The sequence below is a fragment of the Vipera berus genome (assembly GCF_964194415.1).
Source record: "Vipera berus genome assembly, chromosome: 3".
Lineage (NCBI taxonomy): Eukaryota > Metazoa > Chordata > Lepidosauria > Squamata > Viperidae > Vipera > Vipera berus.
In genome coordinates this window covers 56,079,296-56,103,343 of record NC_138204.1, presented here as the reverse complement: position 1 = coordinate 56,103,343, position 24,048 = coordinate 56,079,296, and the positions used below count along the sequence as shown (strand labels likewise).

Sequence of the window (24,048 nt, the reverse complement as noted above, 5' to 3'; positions counted from 1 at the left end):
CTGATGAGACGTCCGGCCCGCAGGCTGGCAGATTGACACCCCTGCACTAGGGGTATGATTATTAAATTATTAAATTATGCAAATGATAGAAAACTAACTTTAGCACTCTTTTCACCAAGAAAAAATAATAATTGAGGCAGCATGTAATAATGAACAATGCTGAAATCAAAGGTTGAAATGTAACAGGAAGAAAAACTAAGTTATGTGCATAAGAAGAAAAAAAGGAAGGCATAATTATGGGATGAGGATGATCTAACTTGGCATTAATACATGTGAAAAAGATCTCAATGTTCTCAATTAATACACTGATAAATCAACAGGGTAGTGTAAAGAGGTATTAACAGATATTTAGAGTCAAAACTATCCATCGATCTACATGAAGCAGGACTTTGGATTAGATTATTTTTAATATTTCTTCTGACTCTAAGATTCTACAAAATGCTTTAAGTTGTTCATTTAGAATTGTTCCTTGCTAGACATGGAATCAATGCTAGTAATTCTATTATAGGTAATATCCCCCAATACATTTCTTCAGTTGGTTGGTAGGTTGATTAACTTGATTGTGACAGATTACGTTCCATCAAGTTGGTATAGACACTTAGAAACTACACAGACAGAGATCTCCAGATGATTGGTCAACCAGCAGGCATTCAAGTCTTCCAACATTGCACCCAACAGCTTTGTATTCCACTATGCTGGTGGTTATACTCTTATTCTCTTTTCTTCCATCCTTTCTCACATTATAATTTTTCAAGACTAAGTCTTTGCAAAATGTGTCCATCATAAAATAATCTCAGTGTGAAAACTCTTGGTTGTTTTGTTCCATGATCTTTTCGTTTTCTGGGCTATCCATGGTGTTTTCAAAAATCTTTTTTAACACCAACATTCAAATGCATCTCCACACTTTCTATCACACTTCTTAAAGGTCCAAATTTTGCCTCCATAGCATTTCAAAGGGAAAATCGGTAACTGCATAATTCTTATCTTTGTGAGTATAAACACATCTTGGCATCTGAATATATTTTCTAAGGCTTCACTATTCCCCTACCAAATGCTAGTTTGCAGAATCTGAGTGCTGATTCCTTTACTGAAAGGCAAAAACTGTCCACTACCTCAGTTATCTTCATTGTCAAAATATATCTCTTAAGTGATATTAATATTTTGAAGATCAATTACAGTACTCGGGAAGCCAGTCTGTTGCAAATTATTTTTACTTACTATGTATAATTTTTAATCACACAAGAAAAGGAATTTGCAGATTGATATATTTGATTGAAGCATAATCAAAACAATGGAAACTTTGATGGTGAAGGCAGAGAATGTTAAACCAGCTGGTTGTAAAATTCTCAATACTGGTGTTGAAAGACGTTAGCATGCAGATCTTAAATGTAATTTTACACCCAAGGCACACACTATGAGGGGTGTTGCAGATTGGGACACAATTCTTCTTGACACTAAGTGCTCTTAGTTTTATTTTATCATCTATTGCAAGAACAGAATTTAAATGCTTGTAAAAGTCTATAGCAATTTTGTGGAGAGTGTCAGTCCAAAAGAAATCTATTTAAAACTGTCCTCTTCTGCATGGAAGAGTCTTCTTCTTTTAAAGATTATTCTATTCTTGGTATTCACACTTGTTCTCTCTAGATCAACTTAACAAATAAAATTGGTGCCAATGTTTCTTAATTGCATGTGATTCAGAAATCTGTTAATAAAGTATTTGGTTTGGTGATATATCTCCACAAGATGTGCTTACTCCACAAGATGAGGTCATTATAGTTATTACTGGAACCATGGCAATTATGAATGGAAAGTAGATAGCATCTTTGATATCTCTGGTGTTATCAGAAATAAATGTTACCATTTATTTCAAAAATGTTGTGAAAGTAGTTATTTGGTATAAGTGACATCAGATCTAATTGTATCTAGATGGAGTTGCAATTTTCTATTGCTATTTGTCCATGCAGTTTTCTTGGCAACATTTTTGGAAATTGTTTGCCACAGCCTCCTTCCTAGGGATAAATCTGGCTTTATATCAGCAGCAGGACTATCCTGATGTGTTCAATCATTAAATGAAACTTATCTCTCCCTCCAGACTATTATTTTATTCTCATTTTTTTTATTTTCAAATAAAAATAGGCATCACTGTGGAAAAAGTTTTCTTAATTGCCCCTAATTAATTAACATGCCATTAATTGTCACATGGTGTGTGCCATCCTTGCGAGTCTTAGGAAGCCTCAGAAGCTTCCCAAAGGCTTTCTGAAGCATTGTGAGAACTGTGTGTGTTATTTGGAGAATGGCAGGCATGGCCTTCTCATCTCAGAAGCCTCAGAAGTTTGAGGTGGGTCTGAAATAAGAGGCCCTGGAATGAGGGGGACAGCTAGCTGAGACTGTTGAAGGCCATAGGTCTCTACTTCAGCCCCAATGCCATCAACGAGAACCATTATGCAGGGTGGCCAAAAGGGGAAGAGATGGGGAGCGAGAAAGGGGGTGGAAGGAGTTGGAGGCAGAAAAGGCAGTCTCTTGCTTTACTGAGGTCTGGAGCTGGGAGGAATGGCTTAGATTGGGATGAATCCTTGCTTAACAACTGATAGGATTGCCTAACAAAGGGCAAAGGGGATTGCCAAGATTGTCATCACTAACCAATACAAGTAACATCATGCTTTATGATGGTATTGCTTAGCAAAGGAGATTCCGGTCCAAGTTATCATCATGACTCAAGGACTGCCTATAATAACAATGGCTGAGTGTGGAAGATGAAAGGTTCTTCTTTAGTTTTATTTGTTCCCAGATTTGCAGCTAGTTGTCAAGGGAGTACTTCAAGAGGCACAAGAGATGTGGATTTCTTCTCAGCCCCCTCTTTCAATAAGGAAAGCTGTCCTTCAGTTTAGCAATAGACCACACAACTCAACTTTGTTACAGAGATTATTTTTCACTAGCAGGGCTAGTCTTAAACCTAAATTACTTTCAACAGGCAGGAATAACATAAACTGCCGCCATTTTCAAGGTTCTTCTGGCCATTTGGCCACTGATACAAAAAGAATAATTCAAATCTGTTAAAAAAAGGAAATAAATTGTTTTCTTTTAATCATATTTTAGCATTTCTGAGGCTTATATGCTACATGAGACTCTACTGGAGAGGTTTTATACAATGGAGAGATGAACCCACTTGCTTTCTCTTTAAAACTTCAGTATATTTCCCTTCACCAAGTAACGCTAGGCAATCAGGGAGAAGATCATGCATCCAGTCCAATTACCTTTAGATTTGCAGACAGAAGAGCAGAAGCAGCTTCTACTTACAAAAGACTAAAGTCCAAGGTTAGTAATTAGGCTTCCCTGTTGGGGTTAGGCAGCAAGCTACACCTGATTACTTTCTAGCAGGGCTGTGTATATTTCAAAAATTATTTGGAGGAAATGCTTTGGACCTCATACAAATGAAATACCTCTATAATATTTATTAAATATGTGGACTTCTTTCAGGCCTCTGTGCTTTCAGCTGCAGCATCATTTCATTCAGGCTAATACTGCAGCCTTAATAGTTGATCTACTTTACTGAACAGCAAATAGAGGAGGTGAACTCATGTGAAGTCCAAAGCTCTTTTTTCAAATAATTTTCATTGAGTGCACAGCCCTACTGGGCAGGCAAAAAACCAGGGGCCATGTTGGAAGGCAGTAAATATTCTTATGACAATATAATCAGTATTCTAAAAGGAGATTCTCATAAGGCAAGAACTAACTAACTATAAAGAGAAGGTGGTTAACTTCTTTTAGGCCACATACTTACACAGATTAAAGCTGACCAGGGATAAATCTACTCCTGTTCTCCCAAGCTATATTCCCTTGCTGAAAATTATTTATTTGGGGTCTTAGCACAACATCAACTCTACCTTGTGACTTTTAGCTAAATCATTCATCGATCACAACTTACAGCTATTCCTTATGTTCCACACTGGTTCATAGGTAGGTATTCTAACACAAAATGAGCACACTACTTTTAAATTCAAGTCAATAACATTCCAAAAATAAAGAGGAAAGGAAATGTCTCCTTGAACTCACTATCTCCATCTGCAGTAAAAACATTGGAGTTACAGTTACAGTAAGGTAGAACATAGTTCCTTCCATCTTCTCTCAAGAAGCATCATCTCTATTTTCTTCTACATTTGGAAAGATAAATCAGTTGGAATAGCATTTTTCTCTAATTACAGGCATTTCTAGGGGCATTTTAATAAAGAGGTATAACATGGAACAAAGCACTCAGCCTACCTGAATCTTTTTGCTGCTAATTGTTAGCAAACTCACAAAACAGACAAGAAAAGTAGCCAGGGATTTACTGACTTAATTTACAAATCCTGTTACACCATTGTCAGTTTTTATGTTAAACTTCCCTACTTGTTTTGTTTATCTAATATAGCTTGCTGATATTACAGTTTAAATTTTATGTACTGTATAAGGGTTTTTTTATTTGCAAATCTGACCTCCCATCTAGAATAGCCTTCTCCAATACAGTGCCTTCCAGATGAGTTGAGACTATAACTTTCAGATTCTCAACCAATAAAATCAAAGGTACATTTTAAGTAATCAAAATGTAGCATCAGGAAAACAGTATAAAGACTATGTTCTCTTTAATTACCTATTTCCAAAGGACTCGTCCAATTTCCTTCAAAGACTATCATGAAAGGTAATCTTAAATTGGGATTAACAGCTACTTATCTGCCTCCCAACATGGCTGTCACACATAAATTGGCAATCTTATTTATGAGAGAGAAGAGGGGACAGGAAGTTGTACCTGAGCCTATTGAACGTCCAACGGAGTCAGAGGAAAGAACCACTGAATCTGTAACACAAGAGTACAAGTTCATTTTTCCCTTGTCATATAAACTCTTACTTGTTAATAAGAAACTCCTATTTCCTATTCCTCAAAAAAAAAATCAGTCTATTGACCAAACATGCAGCAGAGAAATTTTATCACAATCCAGCTCCTGAAGTCAGTCCTAGTAGAATGACCTAGATTTATATACTTTCCTGAAAAGAAGTAAGCAGTACAATAAGAGATAAACTCCTACAATAACTTGTTGGCTCACAACAAAAAGTCATTTGGAGCATGTTTGCCATTCCCTCTTGAGGAGCTATAAATATTTAATGTGGTTTCTAAATGTGCTGCAGCTATTTTAGTTGTATATATGTTTATCTTGTAACAGAGAACACTGATTGCATTAAAGTACTATGTCATAGAATATGTAAATATGTATAATACCTAAACATGACAATATAAAAAGTATGATGCCTTTTCATTGCACATGGTTAGAAAAAAAATAATATATTTTGGGGAAATGAATGGGGGGGGGTTCTTTTCTACACTAAAAAGCTATAAAACGTCTCAAACATAGTATAAACTTCTTCTAATAAACAGTGTTAGAATTTAATTATTGTATTTCCAATCATTAAAGGAAAAATTGATCTGTTGGAATATAGAAGGAGATGGAATAAAAGGTAATCATGGTAATATAATGTCATTTATTTTGATAAAATTATTCACTTTTTTATCATCTGACCATATTATTCACAATGGCTGTTATTTTGATTTTATCTCTCTTTTCTTATTTTCTAGTACATAAGTGGTTTGCTCATCCACTTCTACCAACAGCTGTCCAAGAGATAACTGGTATAACATGGATTTTTCCACTTTTTTCCTTATGTTCTAATGCCAGAAACTGTACTTCAAAATGCAGTATAAGTTCACATCTCTGCATTGGTAAATCTGTTTTAAAAGTCACCTTTTTCAGGAAGCTTTTAGTACAGACTCCAAGTTCTAATATCTACCAATAAACAAGCTTAAACACATGTAAATGAAATTATTGTTGCTGTTATTTTAAAAGCTTCTTAATGCCATCATAATTCTAATTTCTCAAATTACCTCATAACAGAAAATGAAAATATAATTTGTTGTGATTTCCTTTACAAAGGATATATTTATATTATGCTTTTCCTCTATAGCTTGAGGCTTCCAATTCCTCCATTTAAACTTGTTTATTTAATCTTAAAGAAGCAGATACTTAAAAAGGGATGAAAAATCAATTCTAACCTTGATGGATCATCATTATCCATGATCCCTGCAACTCCATTAACGTTCAGGTTAAACAAAGCCACGTACATGTACACAACCTGAAGGCCTTGTATTAACCACACTAGGTAGACCAGATCATGAAATCAACTCCATAGGATGTTTAAAATTACTTTTATTGAGACCGGCTATTAAAGCAAAATTTTGCAATTTTTTTTTAAAATTCCATTTATATCCCGCCCTTCTCCGAAGACTCAGGGCGGCTTACAAGCTTAGCAGTAGCCTTCATTCTATGTATATGCCTGCTTTATTAGGGCTTCCCCCCCCCAAGCGGCATTATTACAAAGTCAGCTTAATTGCCCCCAACAATCTGGGTCCTCATTTTACCTACCTCGGAAGGATGGAAGGCTGAGTCAACCTTGAGCCTGGTGGGATGCGAACCTGCACTAATTGCAGGCAGCTGGTGTTACTTAAGGAGGCATTAGCCCACTGCTCCACCAAGGCTCTTGCTGTATCCCCTCCTTATAGTTCCACAAATCAGTCTGTGTCATTTCTAAATGTTACCTGGATGTTCTGGACTTTAAATATGCTTTAGCCTTTGTTGCCTTGGCAATGAAATCTGCTTATCTCCATCAGTCTTCCTTCTTCGTTACACCTTGTTTGTTGTGAATAAATAGTAACAATATTTTTGCTATATTCTGACCTATTGACTCTTTTTAAAATGCAGCTACTACCTCAGTTTTATCAGAAGACATAGAGGTTCCATTTGTGCCGCCTAATTGGAAAGGACTTTCCTCCTTGTGTTGTTGTTGTTGTGCCTTTGAGTTAGTGTTCTCTCATGGGACTGCCTGGACTAGTCCCTGAAATTTTCTTGGCTAGATTTTGAAAATGCCAATAAAGCTCAATGTAGCTCACAGTTGAAATGAGGGGTCCTTGGTACTCTCTGAGCTTGGTTGTTTCCTTACTGATGTTTCATTACGCAAATTAGGTAACATCATCAGCGCTAATGTCTACAAAAAAACAACCAAGCTCAGAGAGCACTAAGGACCCCTTATTTTGGAAGGGGTTTGCCACGGCCTCCTTCCTAGGGCTGAGTGACTGGCCTAGACTCACCCAGCTGACTTTGTGCCTACAGCAGGACTAAACTCCCAGGTTCTAGCCTGATGCTTTAACAGCACACAAGACTAGCTTTCTTGCTTTCCTCCTAGTCCCCATTGTATTCCTCAAACAAGCAAAGAATCTACATATTTTATTCACTCATTAGATTAATCAGACTGTGATGTATAGATGAGGAAGGACAACCCATAAACAGTCATAAGAAATGTATATAATAAAAGTTGTTTAATCTGTATTAATTATCTGAAACTCATCATATTCTTACTCACAAATTTTAAATATGCTGGATGGAGTTTTAAATGAAGTTCCCTAAAGAAGTTTATGAAAATAAAGTTCTCTTCTCCCCACTCACTTTCCAGTTACTCAGGCTTTTAAAAATATTTACAAATTATGTCATGGAAGCTCTCCTTAACCATAGGACAAGGGATGTTAAGATTTACGGGAGGAAAGATGCAAGCCTCTGCCCAATTCATGGCAATTTTTCCTGCCCAGTCTTTCATATCACATCATCTGGACAGGCTTCCGGTTTGTCACAGTATGAAGAAACTATGCATTTGTCACTGACCTTTGATCTTTGGCAGAGCTAGGACACAAATGAATTAATCATTCAGCAAAATAAGTATATGCTTAGGGCACCAAGGGGAGTATCACATTCAACTTTAGGTGAATTTTTAAAATTGTCCTTATCTGCCATATTCAAATTTAATCTTCATTGTTAAAAATATATGTTCTTCGGCATGGTGAATGACTAAAAGTTTAAAAGTTCGGTTTGAAGGTACCATCAGATATCACATTTGTTTCTGTCTCATTGCACACATTTTGCTTCCATCGAGGGGGCATAACTGCTGGACAGTGCTTGGGGCATTAGTGGGCCTTAATCTATTTGGGAAGATAAGGCAGCGGTCCTAATTGTTTTTAATCTCTCAGTGAGGTTTCAGTATCATTGATCATGGTTTCCTTCCAGACTGACTTGCAAGGATTGAGAGTGGAAGGTTAGGTGTTGCAATGCGATTTTCCTTCTTCTGTGTTTGATTTTAGATATTGGCTTGGACGGGGGGGGGGGGGGAGTTTTGCACTTTAAATCCCTGCACTGTGAGGTACCTTAGAGCTTTATGCTCTTTATCCCTTCTGTTTAACTTGCATGTAAAGTTGCTGGGTGACATATCTACCAACATAAGGTCAGGTATTAGCCTACTAATGATACTCATTTGTATATTTTGTCTTCAGACTGACCAAGTAATGCTGTCAAGGTCTCATACCACCTGCCTGAAGGCTGGGATAGTCTGGAGGAGGAAGTACATGTTTAGATTCAACCTTGATAGGACCAAGTGGCTCTGGGTTTATGGACTTCTCATTCCTAGGGATTTTCCATCCCTCATTCTGGATGGAATAGCACTCCATTGATGGAACTAGTTAACAACTTGGAGGCTATCCTAGACTCGCTATTCCTGCTTAAAGAGCAGGAAAAAGCTGTGGGCAGCAAGGTCTTTGGACAGATTCATTTTGTGTGCCAATTGCACTGACTTCTGGATCAGCCCTATTCCTAATCAATCAACCTCTCATTGGGATTTTTGATCTAGAATGCAGCAGCAGCAGCAGCAGTTAATGAGTGTGTCTCCATCTGCCCATATATAATATTCCTGCTTCAGGTTTCCAGCTGCAATTCAAGGTGCTGGTTGTCACCTAAAAAAGCCCTTCAAGGCACTGAGCCTGATTATTTTTTTGAAGGTTCATTTTTCTCCTGTGATATCTATACATCCAGAAGGATCTGACAGAGTTAGCATGCTTTGGGATCTATCTATCAAGTAAAGCTATCTGATGGGGCCTGGAAGGTGTACCTTTTCCATCATGACACCTACCCTTTGGAACAGCATCCCCTCAGATACAAACACCCCCAACTTTCCCCTATGTTGGGCTAAGCTAAGGTATTATATAGGCTCACTGTGGGATGTTTTGCTCTTATTGTGTTTGTTGTCTCCCTGTTTACAAATCTTTTCTCTTTTTTATGGTGTTGATTGTTATTTGCATTTTTAATCAGTATACCACTCAGAATTGCCCCCCAGTGGGCAGCCTACAAATATAACAGACAGACAGACAGACAGACAGACAGACAGAGTTGGTCCTGAGATGAGCCAGAGTCTTTTCAGGAGGCTGGGAGAAGAGGGGGGGATAATTTTCCTTCTGTGACCTTCTTTCAGCTAATTTGTATTGGGCTCAAAATTATTCCCTCGTAAGAAATCATTTCCCACTTTCTTTTTCATCATTATATTCAAGAGCAGAAAAATAATTCTCTGTGCTAGGAAAAATATAGTGTTTAGAATTGTATGTACAGACTGTATACTATATTTTGAACAGAGTTCTGAGAAATCACAAAAGAAACCACAGGTCCCACAGGAATAATATACACTTAATAAGAGTTTGATGCAGTTCTTGCTTTACATACCACAGGAATAGTTTCTCTCCAGAATCCAAACCAAACATAGCGAGGCCCTGACATTTATCTGGCAGCTTCTTTCCTTTAAAATAGTGCAGGCCTTGAACAACATTTCAGAGAACTATTCTTTCAACACTGAAAAAAAAACCCACATCAAAACAGCTCCTATTTTTAGTGAATATTTAAAATAGGCTATTCCAAATTGGATGCTGGTTTGCAATCAAAATATATTCATATAAATTGAATTAATTAATAAATAATAATAGTAAGTAAAAATCATTGCCAGCTTCTGAATATCAGGGGGAAAAGTTCAACACCAGATATTTTCAGTGCTCCTGCAGGGCATGTATAAACTAATAAAGCATGCTGTTTGTGGACATTTCAATTCTTAATGCCATTTAAAGGTTTAATACCTATACATTATTATGGTGTTTTTAAAATTATTCTTGAAGTTGTCAGCGATCACAGCCCCAGCTATTTATTCTGATGCAAGTAATAGCAAAGAGCCAGTTTGGTGTAGCGGTTAAGGCTTCAGGCTAGGAACCAGAAGTCCATGAGTTCTAATCCTGCCTTAGGAACAAAGCCAGCTGGTGACCTTGGGCCTGTCCCTTTTCTCTCAGTCCTAGAAAAGAGATAAATTTCTTCTGAAAAACCCTGCCAAGAAACAGCAGACACCTGTCCAGGCAGTCTCCAAAAATCAGACATAACTGAATAATAATAATAATAATAATAGTAGTAGTTGTAGTAGTAGTAGTAGTTTCTGTGAGGGAGTTAGTTTTGGGAGCAGAGAATGTACCAGTTGAGGTCTCTGCAAAGAGATAATTAAAAAAAACATGTTTTCATCTATCATATCATAACAAATCTCATCCCAAAATAGACACTCAAGCCTTCTCTCTTCCTATCCATATATTATTTGTATTGAAGTTTATTTAACTGGCATCACTAGTCTTAGTTTTTTCCTGACTTTTATTTTGAAAGGGATCATGAATCCTGTGGCATCCAATGCTGAGATTTACACTAGAAAGAGGAGCATAAAGAAGATATTTGGGGCCTTGACAGGTATTCAGCTTAGTAGTTTTCACATTACCTTTCTTCAGATATTCAGCTAAACTGAAACTGGGCAGAGAAAGGGAAACATATGCTACTCCTGACTCCTCCCTCCTCTCTAAACTTTCTGCCCGAGTTCTGAAGGACAGCTGCACTGTGCTCGCATTTGTATGAACTCAAATCTCTGCACAATCTTGGAACCAGCTTTACTGCATGGAGGGGAATATTTTCATTCAAATATACTACCTCTTCTAATCTACAAGCATGTAGGAGAGATTGGAACTGTGAGAAACCTCCTCCTCTGCTGACTTTAACTTCCTCCATATATTCACAGGTCAAAACATGGCTAACCAGCTTCCTGGTGCCTTCCGCCTTTGGCCACTGAGTAAATACTAAGCAAAGCTGCTACATGAGTGAGGTCTCTCCTCCAGTAGCCAGTTTGCCTAGGGTGAGTTCCCTGGAGAGGCGTAGGTGGCTCATTCTTGCTGTGCAACACATTCCCTGTGATTGTGCTGTCCTGTTCACTCACATACACACGTAACTGTGGTTTAGTGAGTATATTAATATTGCCCGGCAATTCCCTTCACTGAAAAACCAGAACGTCCCAAGTAAGTCCAGCAATGAGCAGACCAATGCTAGTCTGCAGAGCAACGGCCAAAGAGTTCACAAGGCAGTTGAAAATTTCTCAATCAAAATAAAGCCACCAGGCAAACTTAAATCCCCAACACAACAGAGTTCACAAGGCAAGAAAAGTCCAGAGTTCCCAAGGCACAATCCAAGTCAAGGTATGGTATCAATCCAAAGTCAGGCAGGAATCGCAATGACCAGAAAACACACAGCTAGGAAACAAACACGTTGTTCCCAGCATCACCTCCATCTGCTGTGCTAAATAGCCAGCTTCTGGTGCAGCCCATCAAGAAGGGCAAGGCTTTCTCCTCACAAGTAATCTGGCTGACCTTCTCTCCTGCCTTTTCTCTGCCCTACGTGTTCTTGGATCAGGTACAGAAAGCAGTTCCTCTTCTTCATCACTGACCGGCTGCAGCTGCATGCTTTCTTCATCTGGAGCAGGGGTGTCAAACTTCTGGCCCGTGGGCCGGATGCGTCATCTGGAAGCCGCGCCCACCCCATCAAAAAGGCTCCGATACATTGTGTAACGTCATGTGACGTCGCGAGTTTGACATGTCTGATCTGGAACCTCAGGACTGTTCTGCTGCAGCTGCGCTTCAGTCAAATCCCTCACAGGCAGCTGCTTGGAGCCATCAATCAACTCAGCGTCTGATGTGCCAAGAACAGGTTCATTCTCCCCCGAGCTGACATCTAGAGAGGTATCTGGAGAAGTGTCCAGGGCAGTCTTCACAGGGGTTGAGCAACTTTGTGATACTGTTGAGCCAACAGGAAATGGAAGAGACCACGAAGCAAGACTTGCTGGTTCAATTCTATTGTGCTAATTATCCCCAGCTGGTTTTTTTCTCCTGCCCCACCTCCCCAGCAAACATTCCTAGCAGGAACTTGGAATTCATAAACCTCATCCTGAAATATTTGGCTGGACACAGTATACTAAGCATAAACTAGAATCTCAAACTGCCCAGAATAAGTGTGCAGGCTCAGTGACAATATGCAGCATGATGTCTCTCAGCAAAGCCACCCTTGTAAGAATGGGATAGTGAGGCTAGGCAAGAAAGCATTGATCCTGGGTAGCCCTCAGAAGGAAATTGGAATTGATGAAGCACTCATTGCTGAAAGCACAAAGGCCATCAAAGGAGAACCACAGGAACATGTCCCAATTTTAGATATGCAAGCCTAATTTGCACAGGCACTGCTCCTGTGCTCCCACTCTGCCTCCACAAGCTAACAAAGCAGGAGCTCTTCCTGACAATGGAAGCCCTCTCTGAGCATAGCCTGACAATTCTATACCTGAAGAGGTCACACAAATCAATTAAGAGTCATAATGCCAAAAGTTTGAGAACTTTGGCTTCAGTAATTTTCTGATTATTGAACATGCAAATAACTTTACAGACAGCTTAACTCTTCTGATTTCTTTGAGTACAACTTGTATTTTGCTTTCCTTTGCATACAGTCAAGAAGGCATGCATGTTATGGCATCAGGTTGGCGAAGATCTCAGCCAAACCATGTTGGAAAGAAAAATGTAATGAATCCGAAGGCAGAGACTACATCTACTTGTACTGTAGGAGTCACTTCTACAGCTAGCTTTTCTTTTTCTTTTGTAACAATAGAGTGAGCTTTTCTTTTGTAAACACAGAATACAATATAATTTTGTATTCATATTTATATTTCTACACCTTTTTCTTTTTCTTTTCTTCTCTTTTTTCATGTTATTCTGTATTTATTCTTGTAAGTTTTTATTTCCTATTTCAAACTTTTAATAAAAATTTATCAAAAAACGGTGAGCAGGCATGAAGCTTAAGGGAATCTACATTTCTCACAAGAATCTCAATATTCAGAAGTATAAGAAGCATGAGTAGTTTCTGCAGGGGTATACTGCAGGGGTCCCTATCCTTCAGTCTGTTCTGTACCAGCCTGCTACCGGCCCTGCAGAAAAGGCAGGGACAACCCCTTTTACAAGAAGGCAAGAGGCTGGAATTAAGCCTGCCAAATTTATTGATACAAAAACAAACAAGATACGAACCAAGAAACAGGAGCTTTTCAAGCGGTTGCCTTCAGCAAACCAGCCCTCCCACGCATTCCCCTTTTATACAGTTTAGGGCGTGGCTTCTCTCTGCCTCCTTCCGAGGTGCCCCATTGCCTTCCTCTGTTTACTCCTGATTGACTGCCTCCTGAGTCGGGCGTCCTTGAACAGGGCCAGCTGTGGGTCATCTTCATCCACGCTGTCAGGCTCACACAGCTGGGTCTCCGTCGTGACCAGGTGGGAGGGGCCTGGCTGAGGGCTCTCATCAGCAAGCTCTTCAACACCCCCCTCCTCCTCCTCTGAGTTGTCCGACCCAACTGCCAAACCCACAGACTGACCCTGAATCACAACACAGTCCATGGACGGGCACCAATCTGCAGCATGCCAGAAATTGGGCTGCGCAAACGAGCAAAGCCTCATCTGCGGGATGCAGGCAGCACACAAAACCATACCATGCCCCCTCCGGTCCACAGAAAAACCTCTCTCCACAGAACCGGTCCCTGGTGCCCAAAATGTTTGGGGCTGCTGGTATACTGGCATTTACAGACAGTATAAGTAAAATGTATACACATATGCACACAATCCCTGGTACATTACTCACTCCCACAGATTCAGATAGTTTACTGTTTATGAGCTTGAAGCAAGAAAATGTAGAATAAAATGATCAACTCAGCAGACTTAATTGGAGAGAAGAAGGGAATTATTTGATGTTGCTACCATTGAACAATTGGAGATCAAACATTGGCAATCTACTTTTAGCCACACAGAGATCTATCTACCAGCAGAAACATCCCTGCTTTTGACACTATTCATCCTACATCACTCCCCTCAATTCCTTGGAAAATTAAGCACTTAGCAGCTTCCATTTCCATTCTTTTTCCTACCGATAACATGGTAATAGCTTTTTTTCAAAGTCTTTCCTCCTTCCAGAATTGCAAGAACTGAAGGCTGTGTATGTGGTCTTTATTTGTAAAATGTATTTGGCCTACATAATGGTAGGAGCAGTGATAGCACACAGAAACTAAAGCATATCAGGTTTACAATTGAAATGCCAATCAAGAATAAAAGACTCACCTGTGCAGGCTTGCTCCAAAACTCAAATGAAGTAACTTTTGCATAAAAAGAAAAGATCAGAACTTAAATATGTTGAAATGTTATGGAGTATATAAAAATTGTGTAAATTGTAATTTCCAGAAAAAAACTAAAAACAAAAGCTAACTGGGTCTACCAACAAAAGATAAGTTTCCATCAGTTTACACGTAAGCCAGGAGCTTCTAACAAGGTATACAAAAATATAATTAACTTTTTTACAACATCAATATTTTTATAAACATAGAACCTAGTTGGTTCGGCAACAGACATTGTGATTGTTCCTACACCAATACACTACAATGTGTATAAATTCTTTAAAAGACATGGTTAACACATGATGCAGTGTTTTTTTGGAACTGTGCCCTACTATTTAATGCAGTCAAGGCTGAATCAACTGACAGATTGTGTTCTCCACTCCAAGTTGGATTCGGTTCAGAGAAACACTAAGGCTGAAATATGCAGGAAACATACGTGCATTCAAATATCTTTGAAATGGTGCTATACCAAACCAAACATCATTAGCAGATGTATAAAATAAGGCTTTAACCCTCACTTTCCATGATACAAGTAGTCTTTGACTGATGACCACAACTGAGCCCAAAATCTCTATGGCTAAATAAGACAGTTGTTAAGCGAATTTTGCCCCATTTCACGACCTTCCTTGCCACAGTTGTTAAGTGAATCACTGCAGTTGTTAAATTAGTAACATGGTTGTTAAGTGAGTCTGGCTTCCCCATCTGAAAGTTTGCTTTCAGAAGATCGCAAAAGGGGATCATGTGATCCCAAGACACTGCAACCATCATAAATATGAACCAGTCGCCAAGTGTCTGAATTTTGATCACATGACCTTGGGGATGTTGCAATGGTCATAATTATGAAAAATGATCGTAAGTCACTTTTTTCAGTACTATTGTAACTTTGAATGGTCACTAAATGAATCGTAAGTCAAGAACTACTTGAATATGATATAGTTCAAGGTACAGTTGCAAGAAAAAGTATGTGAACCCTTTGGGATTATGTGGAGTTTTGCATGAATTGGCCATAAAATGCGCTCTAAACGTCATGTAAATCACAACAATAGAAAAACATAGTGTGCTTAAAATAATACTACACAAACATTAGCTGTTGTCATGTTTTAATTGAACATAAGATGGAAACATCAGTGCAGGGTGGAAAAAGTATGTGAACCTTTGGACTTAATAACTGGTTGACCCTCCTTTGGCAGCAATAACCTCAACCAAACGTTTCCTGTAGTTGCAGATCAGACCTGCACAACGATCTGGAGTAATTTTGGACCACTCCTCTTCACAAAACTGTTTCAGTGTAGCAATATTCTTGGGATGTCTGGTGTGAATCGCTCTCTTAAGGTCATGCCACAGCATTTCAATCGGGTTGAGGTCAGGACTCTGACTGGGCCACTCCAGAAGGCGTATTCTGTTCTGTTGAAGCCATTGTTTTGTTGAATTACTTGTATGCTTTGGGTCATTGTCCTGTTGCATCACCCATCCTCTGCGGAGCTTCAGTTGGCGGACAGATGGTCGTACGTTTTCCTGCAAAGTGTCCTGATGAACTCTGGAATTCATTTTCCCATCAATGACAACAAACCATCCAGGCCCTGAGGCAGCAAAGCAGCCCCAAACCATGATGCTCCCTCCGCCATGTTTTACAGTGGGGATGAGGTTTTGATGTTGGTGTGCTGTGCCTTTTTTTCTCCACACATAGTGTTGTGTGTTTTTCCCAAACAACTCAATTTTGGTTTCATCTGTCCACAGTATATTTTGCCAGTAGTGCTGTGGAACATCCAGGTGCTCTTTTGCAAATTTCAAACGTGCTGCAATATTTTTTTTGGACAGCAATGGCTTCCTCCGTGGTGTCCTCCCATGTACTCCATTCTTGTTTAATGTTTTCCTTATTGTAGATGTGTCAACAAAAAAGTTAGCATGTGCCAGAAATTTCTGTAGGTCTTTAGCTGACACTCTAGGATTCTTCTTTACCTCATTAAGCATTATGCGCTGTGCTCTTGCAGTCATTTTTACAGGACGACCACGCCTAGGGAGAGTAGCAACAGTGCTAAACTTTCTCCATTTGTAGACAGTCTGTCTTACCGTGGACACATGAACATCAAGGCTTTTGGAGATACTTTTGTAACCCTTTCCAGCTTCATGCAAGTCAACAATTCTTGATCGTAGGTCTTCTGAGAGCTCTTTTCTGCCAGGCATGGTTCACATCAGACAGTGCTTCTTGAGACCAGTAAACCCAAAACAGGTGTGTGTTTTTAAAGGGCAAGACGGCTGTCAGCAACACATCCAATATCATCACACTGATTGGAGTCAAGGTTGGCTCACTCCTGGCTCCAATTAGCTCTTGGAGAAGTCATTAGGCTAAGGGTTCACATACTTTTTCCACCCTGCACTGTGAATGTTTCCATCTTATGTTCAATTAAAACACGACAACAGCTAATGTTTGTGTAGTATTATTTTAAGCAGACTGTGTTTTTCTATTGTTGTGACTTACATGACGTTTAGAGCGCATTTTATGGCCAATTCATGCAAAACTCCATGTAATCCCAAAGGGTTCACATACTTTTTCTTGCAACTGTAGCTAACAACCTTATCTCCAAGAATGAATTACCTTTACTAAAGCATCAACAGGAGAACAAGTTGCAATCAGAAAATGTCAACCATCTTACCAACAGCTTTGGCTGAAAAATCCTTATCTCCAGAGAGCAACTGTATTATTGAGCCTAACAGAGGAAACAAATAGCAACCAGTGTAGATTTGGGCTACCAGATCTACTGATAAGTTGCAAAACTTCAAATGACCGTGAGACAGCAGCAAAGAGTTGGATCCCCTTCATTTCCCTAAGCAATCATCTGGAGTTTGTCAGTCAAGACCTAATAGTCCTAGTTTGGATCTAGCTATATCATCTATTAAATCACAGACTGCTGCTGAATTCTTGAAACAATAATCTAGAACACATGTTTCTTTATTATCCATCCCACCAATACCCTCTTTCTTTTATGCCTTGTCATTTTAGACTGTAATGCTGTGGTCAAGAACAGTCTATTCTGATCTTTGTAATATGCTTCTCTGAACAGCAGGATAAAAAAAACCTTTAAATAATTTAAAAATAAGGCTTCCATTAGCTTACTATTCTAGAAATCACACATCTTTGTACAATAGTGTGGATAAGAGAAATTGATTCACACCGAACTAGCTCTGCATGTGTCACTGATTCAAGGTCTGCTTTAAATAAAAGTCTGCTTGATGATGCTTCTTTCCAAATGATTTCTTTTGCTAGCAGATGATACAGAAATAATGAAAAGCAGACTTCCAACTAACAGTTATTAAACATCTTAAAAAGCAGAGATATTGAAATTGCTGCCATAGTCATTAATAAGTTGCTTTCCCAGCTTGAAACATGGTTCTTTATTGGTCCAAATGTGATTTTTATTCATTCACTAACAGCCCTTTAATAAAAGTTGCAGGCCACTATGTGTATTATCACATAATGAAGAAATATATCAAGAAACAGTACTCTACTAATCACTTCAACCTTATAAAAACATTTCTGCCCATCTCATCGTACCTCCCAAGTTGGGCACCTGTTGTTTTCCAGATGTTGCTGAATGCAATCTCCCACCAATCCCCATCATTGGCATGCTGTGTTGGCTGCAGAAATTTCACCTCTCTCCCCTAAAAATGTAGGTTATTGGGTGACCCACATACCCAATGGCTTCAATTATATGTACAAATATAGTCTGATTTCTTAGATCATATCTACAGTTATTAGCACATTTCTGAACGTTGGTTAAAAGTTCTTCATTAAGAAATGAACACCGCCACTTACAATTACGTGTATTTTTGTTATGATTTTAGTCATTCCATTTCTAATGTGATTCGATTACAAAATGAATCACGGCAGCCTGAAAAAATAAGGTTAAAGCCACATAATGCCAAAAGAACCTAAAGGACTCTATCAAGTGAGGTATTCTTTGTTGATATTACTCTACAGAATGGTCCAATTTAAAAAATAAATTTTAAAATGAACCTAAACTTTCCAGAATTGGTCAGGATGCCGCAGGCAGGGCTTTTCTACAATTCTAATTATCCCAGGAGTTGGTGGTTTTAATCCACCAAAACTGGAGGGCACCAATCCAAAAGAGTCTGGCAGGTTATAACAAGTTTAAATTATAAATGCAATAAATAGATCAACGTGATTAAAAAAAACCCACTAATATATAAGAACATAATCAGGGCCTTGCTAGATTAGGCCCCTGAACCATCAGGTACAGCAGTGTTCTCCCAGTAGACAACCAGCTGTCCAAGGAAGATCACTGGTCCCTCAGAAGATGACCTTCATTGGCAATCACACCCCATCACTTCCAGGAATTAGTCTAATTCTGTTTTGAAGCCAGCAGATCTGGTAGCCAGCACCACCTCTCATGGTAGAATAATAATTAATAAAAAATCAAAATAGCCAATAAACCCTCCGTCAAGACAGATTCCAATAAAACCTAGGTAGAGGGTGAAGATTCAGCAAAGAAAGATGTATTCAAAAATCCTCTAAAATCCATGCATTAAGAGAGCTTTATGGACCTCGTGACATTTGCAGTAACTGAGACTGACAAAAATTCAACTTTAAAAAGTCTTTAACATTTTTATTAAACTGTTGTGAGAATGGTCTTGTTCCTTCTCCTCCAACTCCCTTCTTTGCTCTCTCTATAAACCTACAGGTAGTCCTCGCTTACCAGTAGTAACTGGAACAGGAACCTGGGTGCTAAGAGGCATGGTTGCAAAGCACAACATCACACAACTGAGGTGATTTATGATAGCAGTTCTGGCAATCCCAGTTGCCATTGTTAGGTGAATCCCATGTGGGTCACAGCTTCCCAGTCATTTGCGACCTCCTGCCAGCTTCCCCATTGACTTTGCTTACAGGGAGCCAGCAGCAAATGTCTCGAATGAGAATCGCATAACCACAGGGATGCTGCAATGGCCGCAGGACCAGTCATAGGTCCCCCTCCTACAGTGTCATTGTAACTTTGAATGGTTGCTGAATGAATGGTCCTTAAACAAGGACTACCTATACAGCATTATATCACTGAAGGAGCATTAATTGTGGAATTAAAATAAAGGAACTAAAAACAATGTTAAATGAATACATGAATGAACAGTTTCAGTCACACTAAATATCAAACTGATGGAAGAAGGGTTCCACGGTGTCTTTTACTTTCTTAATTGAAGGAAAACTGCAACAAAAACATCTGACTGTAAATAAAAATCCAATAAATTCTGGATTTTCTACTTTAACAAACTTCCTCATTAAATGAGATTGCTTTATGAAGTTTTCCTCTAAGTGTTCTTTCTTTGCTAGATACTAACCCTGACAGAAAAACAAACAAAGTGTTCACTTGTGTGGCCTGATCAAGAAACATATGCACTTTTATATCTCTCTTGAAGAATTATTCTATTTTCAAGATAAAATAGAAAGATGATAGCTTTCTATCTAGTCTCTTTCTATTCTATTTAGTTGCAGGTACAAAGTCAGTGAATAGTACCTAAACCATGTGTGTCCAAACTTTTGGCTTGCCTGGGCCACAATGAATGAAGAGGAATTGTCTTCAGCCACATAAAATATACAATATAGTTTTATAACATAAAATCACATAATAATGTTAAAAGATTACAATCTTGTGGGGTAGAATTACTAGATGATCAGGGCCACAGAACCTTTGGGCCACAGGCTAAACAATTAAACCCCCATAAGGATATATTTAGGTCCCAAAATACTATAATTTCAGGGGGGATACTGGGCAGGAGAACAGAAGAAAACATACCTGAAGTGAAGTGATCAAAAAAACTGATATTCAAAACTAAATTTAGAATTTGTTCACCTGTTAAACAGACTTTAAGCCAAGGGCATGCAGATACAGAGGGTCCAAGGCCTGTTTCAGCATTTCTAAAGGAGGCTAAAGGCCATATTCCAAAACTATTTGGTGGCACTTTCTTTTTAAGTATTTATGTTGTTATTTTTTTCAAAATAAATATTATTTTATTTTAAATAGCAAAATCATCACCACATAAATCTACCACTTTTTTTATTGGTACAGATACTGAGATTTTCTATGATACATTTCTCCCTACTGGAAAAAAAATGCTGCAGACCTTTGTTGAATGAATGAATATACAAATTGAAGAAGTCGAAACAGGGATGAATAATGTTTATTTCTCAGTTATGAAAACGGGCCTGCCACCCAGTGCAGGGGAAAGCTTGAACCTATAGTTCACAGCTCAAACCACTCAAATATACTAATAAGCTACAGCCCATACTAGACAATGATACTACTGTTTCACAGGCACTAGGTGGCAAACTCATATTTACAGAGTCAGTGGAGAAACCAGCAGAAGAATCACAAGTTGCGGTCACATGATGTATATGTTAATCACCATATGTGATTTGCCTAATGACCATGATGGAAGTGAGGTCTACTGTGGTCATATGATATATAATGGAGTTGCGGATCCCAATTATGGTCATTATGTAAGGACTATATGTACTTAGTTAAATGGAAAAGGTGTTATCAACACTTCCTGATTTTTTGTATCAGAGCCAGCTCTTGAAGAGAAAGAGGAATTATATCCATTGATTGGGTTTACAGCAAGTAATTATTAATCAAAGATTTGCTGAGCAAGCCACAATAGCCTGGGTCACATAATATGGTGAGCTGTAAATTATAAAATACAGCTTGATCCACACAACACATTAAGTCAAAACAACAACTACATAATGATTTAACTTGATTTGTGAATTCAGGCTGTTTCTCAGATTTCACACCCAAGTCATTTCCCACATAATCACTTGAAATGATACCCATATGAATGAGTAAATTCACTGAAAAATTACATCCCCAACTGTCTGCCAAAAAACAAACAAGTTTATTTTGTTACTCTTAATTGATGCATTTGTACATCTCAGTAAATTAATGGGCACAGTGTTGATTACGACCATTGTTAGACAGAAGCAAAAGACCAGATTTTTAAGTCAAAACAATATTTTCCATCTCTCTGGGTATCCCTGGCAGTCACTCCAAATCAAGTTAATACAGTGTCACTTTAAAAGCAGCAATAATTTCTGGATTAGTAAATTAAGATATAACAATTAAAAAGAGATAAAATATTCTAGGAAAATATTTTCAAGAGTTTTTGTCAAACTAAACATAAATAATTGAGGCAAATTAATATACCAATTAGCATTCCACACAAATGTGTTACAAATAACGCATATAAAAATAAAGATGAGAAAATCATTAAAATCCTCCATCCAAACCTCCTCCAAACTATAACATTTATCTCAACTATAATTTTTTTTGTTATGAATCAAACCGGATTTCAATTAAACCAAGCAATGCTCATTATTTCTGAAATAAAATGCTTGTCATAAGGTTACTAAGTAAGGAGCTGTATAATCAAAAACCTTCTCAAAATTTGGAGCATATATATATTCAAAATTGCCATTTCAGCGTTATAAGCTTCACACAGATAAGGCTTGCTCATCTCAGTTTTTGCAGAGTAAACCATCAAGGGTAAAGCAGCAGGAATGACAGAGAGGCTGGAGAGATAAGCTAAACTATCTTGTGACTAAGAGTTCTTCCAGACACCCCTTCTGGATTAAGTGGCACTGCCCCACTCTCTCTTCATTGCAAAGGTCTGAAAGAGACAGTTATTCAATGGAAACTGACACTGAACAGATATGAACAGATACAGCCAATGCTTCTGGTTTTCTACTCCTGTCTTCATGGCTGCAGGTCTTGGCTGGCAGACTCTTAAGAGCTGTAATTTTGGACAGTAAGTCCAGAAATGTCTTTGGCGTTCAGCTGCCTTACCTGATCATTGACCCCAGCTAGGAGAGAACATGTTGCAGAGAAACATAACATAAAATACTTAGAAGAAAAACAACATTTTTAATAAGTCAGATCAGATTTCTACTTTGGGTAATTTAACTACTTTAAGCAGTATAACTTGCCTTTTAGGGATAAATATAGAAGAAAAAAGCCCGGTCAATGCAACTGGTCTTTTCCATTCAGGAGTTATTTCACAAAATTCTGTTCTTGGAAAGAATTAAAAAAAAAACTAAGAAACTAAGAAATGTGAAAGAAAAATTCCACATATGTGAGTATGACCTCAAGTACTAAGGAATATGTTTTATGGAAAAGTCTGAATATTTTAAATAAGCCAGTTTTGTAAGTTACCCATCAGAAATAAGATGAAATAAGATGTCTAACTGTGAAAGCTATTAAAATGAGAGCAGTTGACAAGGAAGCAGACTTCTCCAGCCCTGGACAAATAGAGCTGGCACATTTTCAAAACGAAAAGCATTCCATGCATCATGTGCCGTATTAGAACCAAACCACAATGAAGCCTTTCCAATTAGCACTTGGGAAAGAGAAAACCTCATGACAGAAATATGGCATGACACCTAGCAGTATAAACACATAGAAATATTCTATATGATTGAAGGACTAGTCCCATGTGGAATGGTACTACAGTACTAATAAGGATATTGTACTACAATGAAGAGTTATAGTAATATGACATTCTACACAAGATAAACAGCAAATTCCAAAAAAAAACCAACATTTTTAAAAAGTTGCTGTTACCACCACTTACTCTTAACAGTTGGGAATAACTGGAATAATAAATAAACCACTCATTTGAGGATATCACAAATGTATTAATAATTATTGAAAAGCCAGAATAATTGTTGAAAAGCTAGCATAATTACCAAAAAGCTAAAATACATTTATTTACATCTCAGTGCAAAAGGGACTGTAGATAAGGTTAAAAATGCAAATCCATCATCAAATGGATAATAATAATAATAATAATGCCTGGTAGTAACTTTTTATTAACAAACTCATTTCCAACACTTGAATATATCAATGTCCAAATACCTTCTGGAAAAACTAGAGCAGCATTTTTTTCAACCTTGGCAACTTTAAGATGTGTGCAGTTCAACCCAGCCAGGCTGCCAAGAATGAAAAACACAGCTACAGTTTTATAAGCCTCTCCGTGGCATGAGTTAGTTATTCCATAGATAAAACACACACCTCCTCCCATCTCTCTTCAAGCACCTTCAGCAGGAGTTCTTGGCCCTCTCAACTGGGCAGGCAGAATCCGTCTGAGAAAGGCTGTCTCATCTACACCCAGGTCCCAAGCCATATGGGGTGGAAGGGTGATAGCACACCCCAAATTGCACTTGAAACGTACTAGTGCCCAATGGAGGTGTATGGTATGACAGTTGCAAGCCTGAATATTAAGTGCACAAGTCACCAAATTTGTGCTCTAGTAGTGATTGCTTCTGAATCATCTTCAAGGTCAGTCCCACATAAAGCAAATTACAGTAGCCCCACTATAAATTTAAAACATTTTATTATTTGACTTAATTCCAATAGACAGTATCTATTGTTATTTAACACCAGTTTTTACTGGTCTGGTCATATCTGCCACTTGACATGTGCAGTGTATTCGTCAGGTTTTGCTCAATAGAGAAAAATGTGGACTTGTGTAAATCTCTCTCCATTACTGCAAACATTCTTATTTAAAAAAAATATCCTCCCACCCCCAAAACACCTATTATGTTAGGCAGACAAA

At 38.2% G+C, this 24,048-nt stretch overlaps 1 protein-coding gene across 4 annotated transcripts in view; it reads right to left on the bottom strand.

Annotated features, from left to right (window-relative positions):
- Positions 1-24,048, bottom strand: part of ST3GAL3 (ST3 beta-galactoside alpha-2,3-sialyltransferase 3) — a 216,014-nt gene that overhangs the window by 159,439 nt on the left and 32,527 nt on the right. For all 4 annotated transcript variants that reach the window (XM_081323183.1, XM_081323186.1, XM_081323184.1 and 1 more), the window contains exon 3: positions 4,784-4,831. In XM_081323183.1, the coding sequence (XP_081179309.1) occupies positions 4,784-4,831 (48 nt within the window). The remainder of the gene's footprint in view (positions 1-4,783; positions 4,832-24,048) is intronic.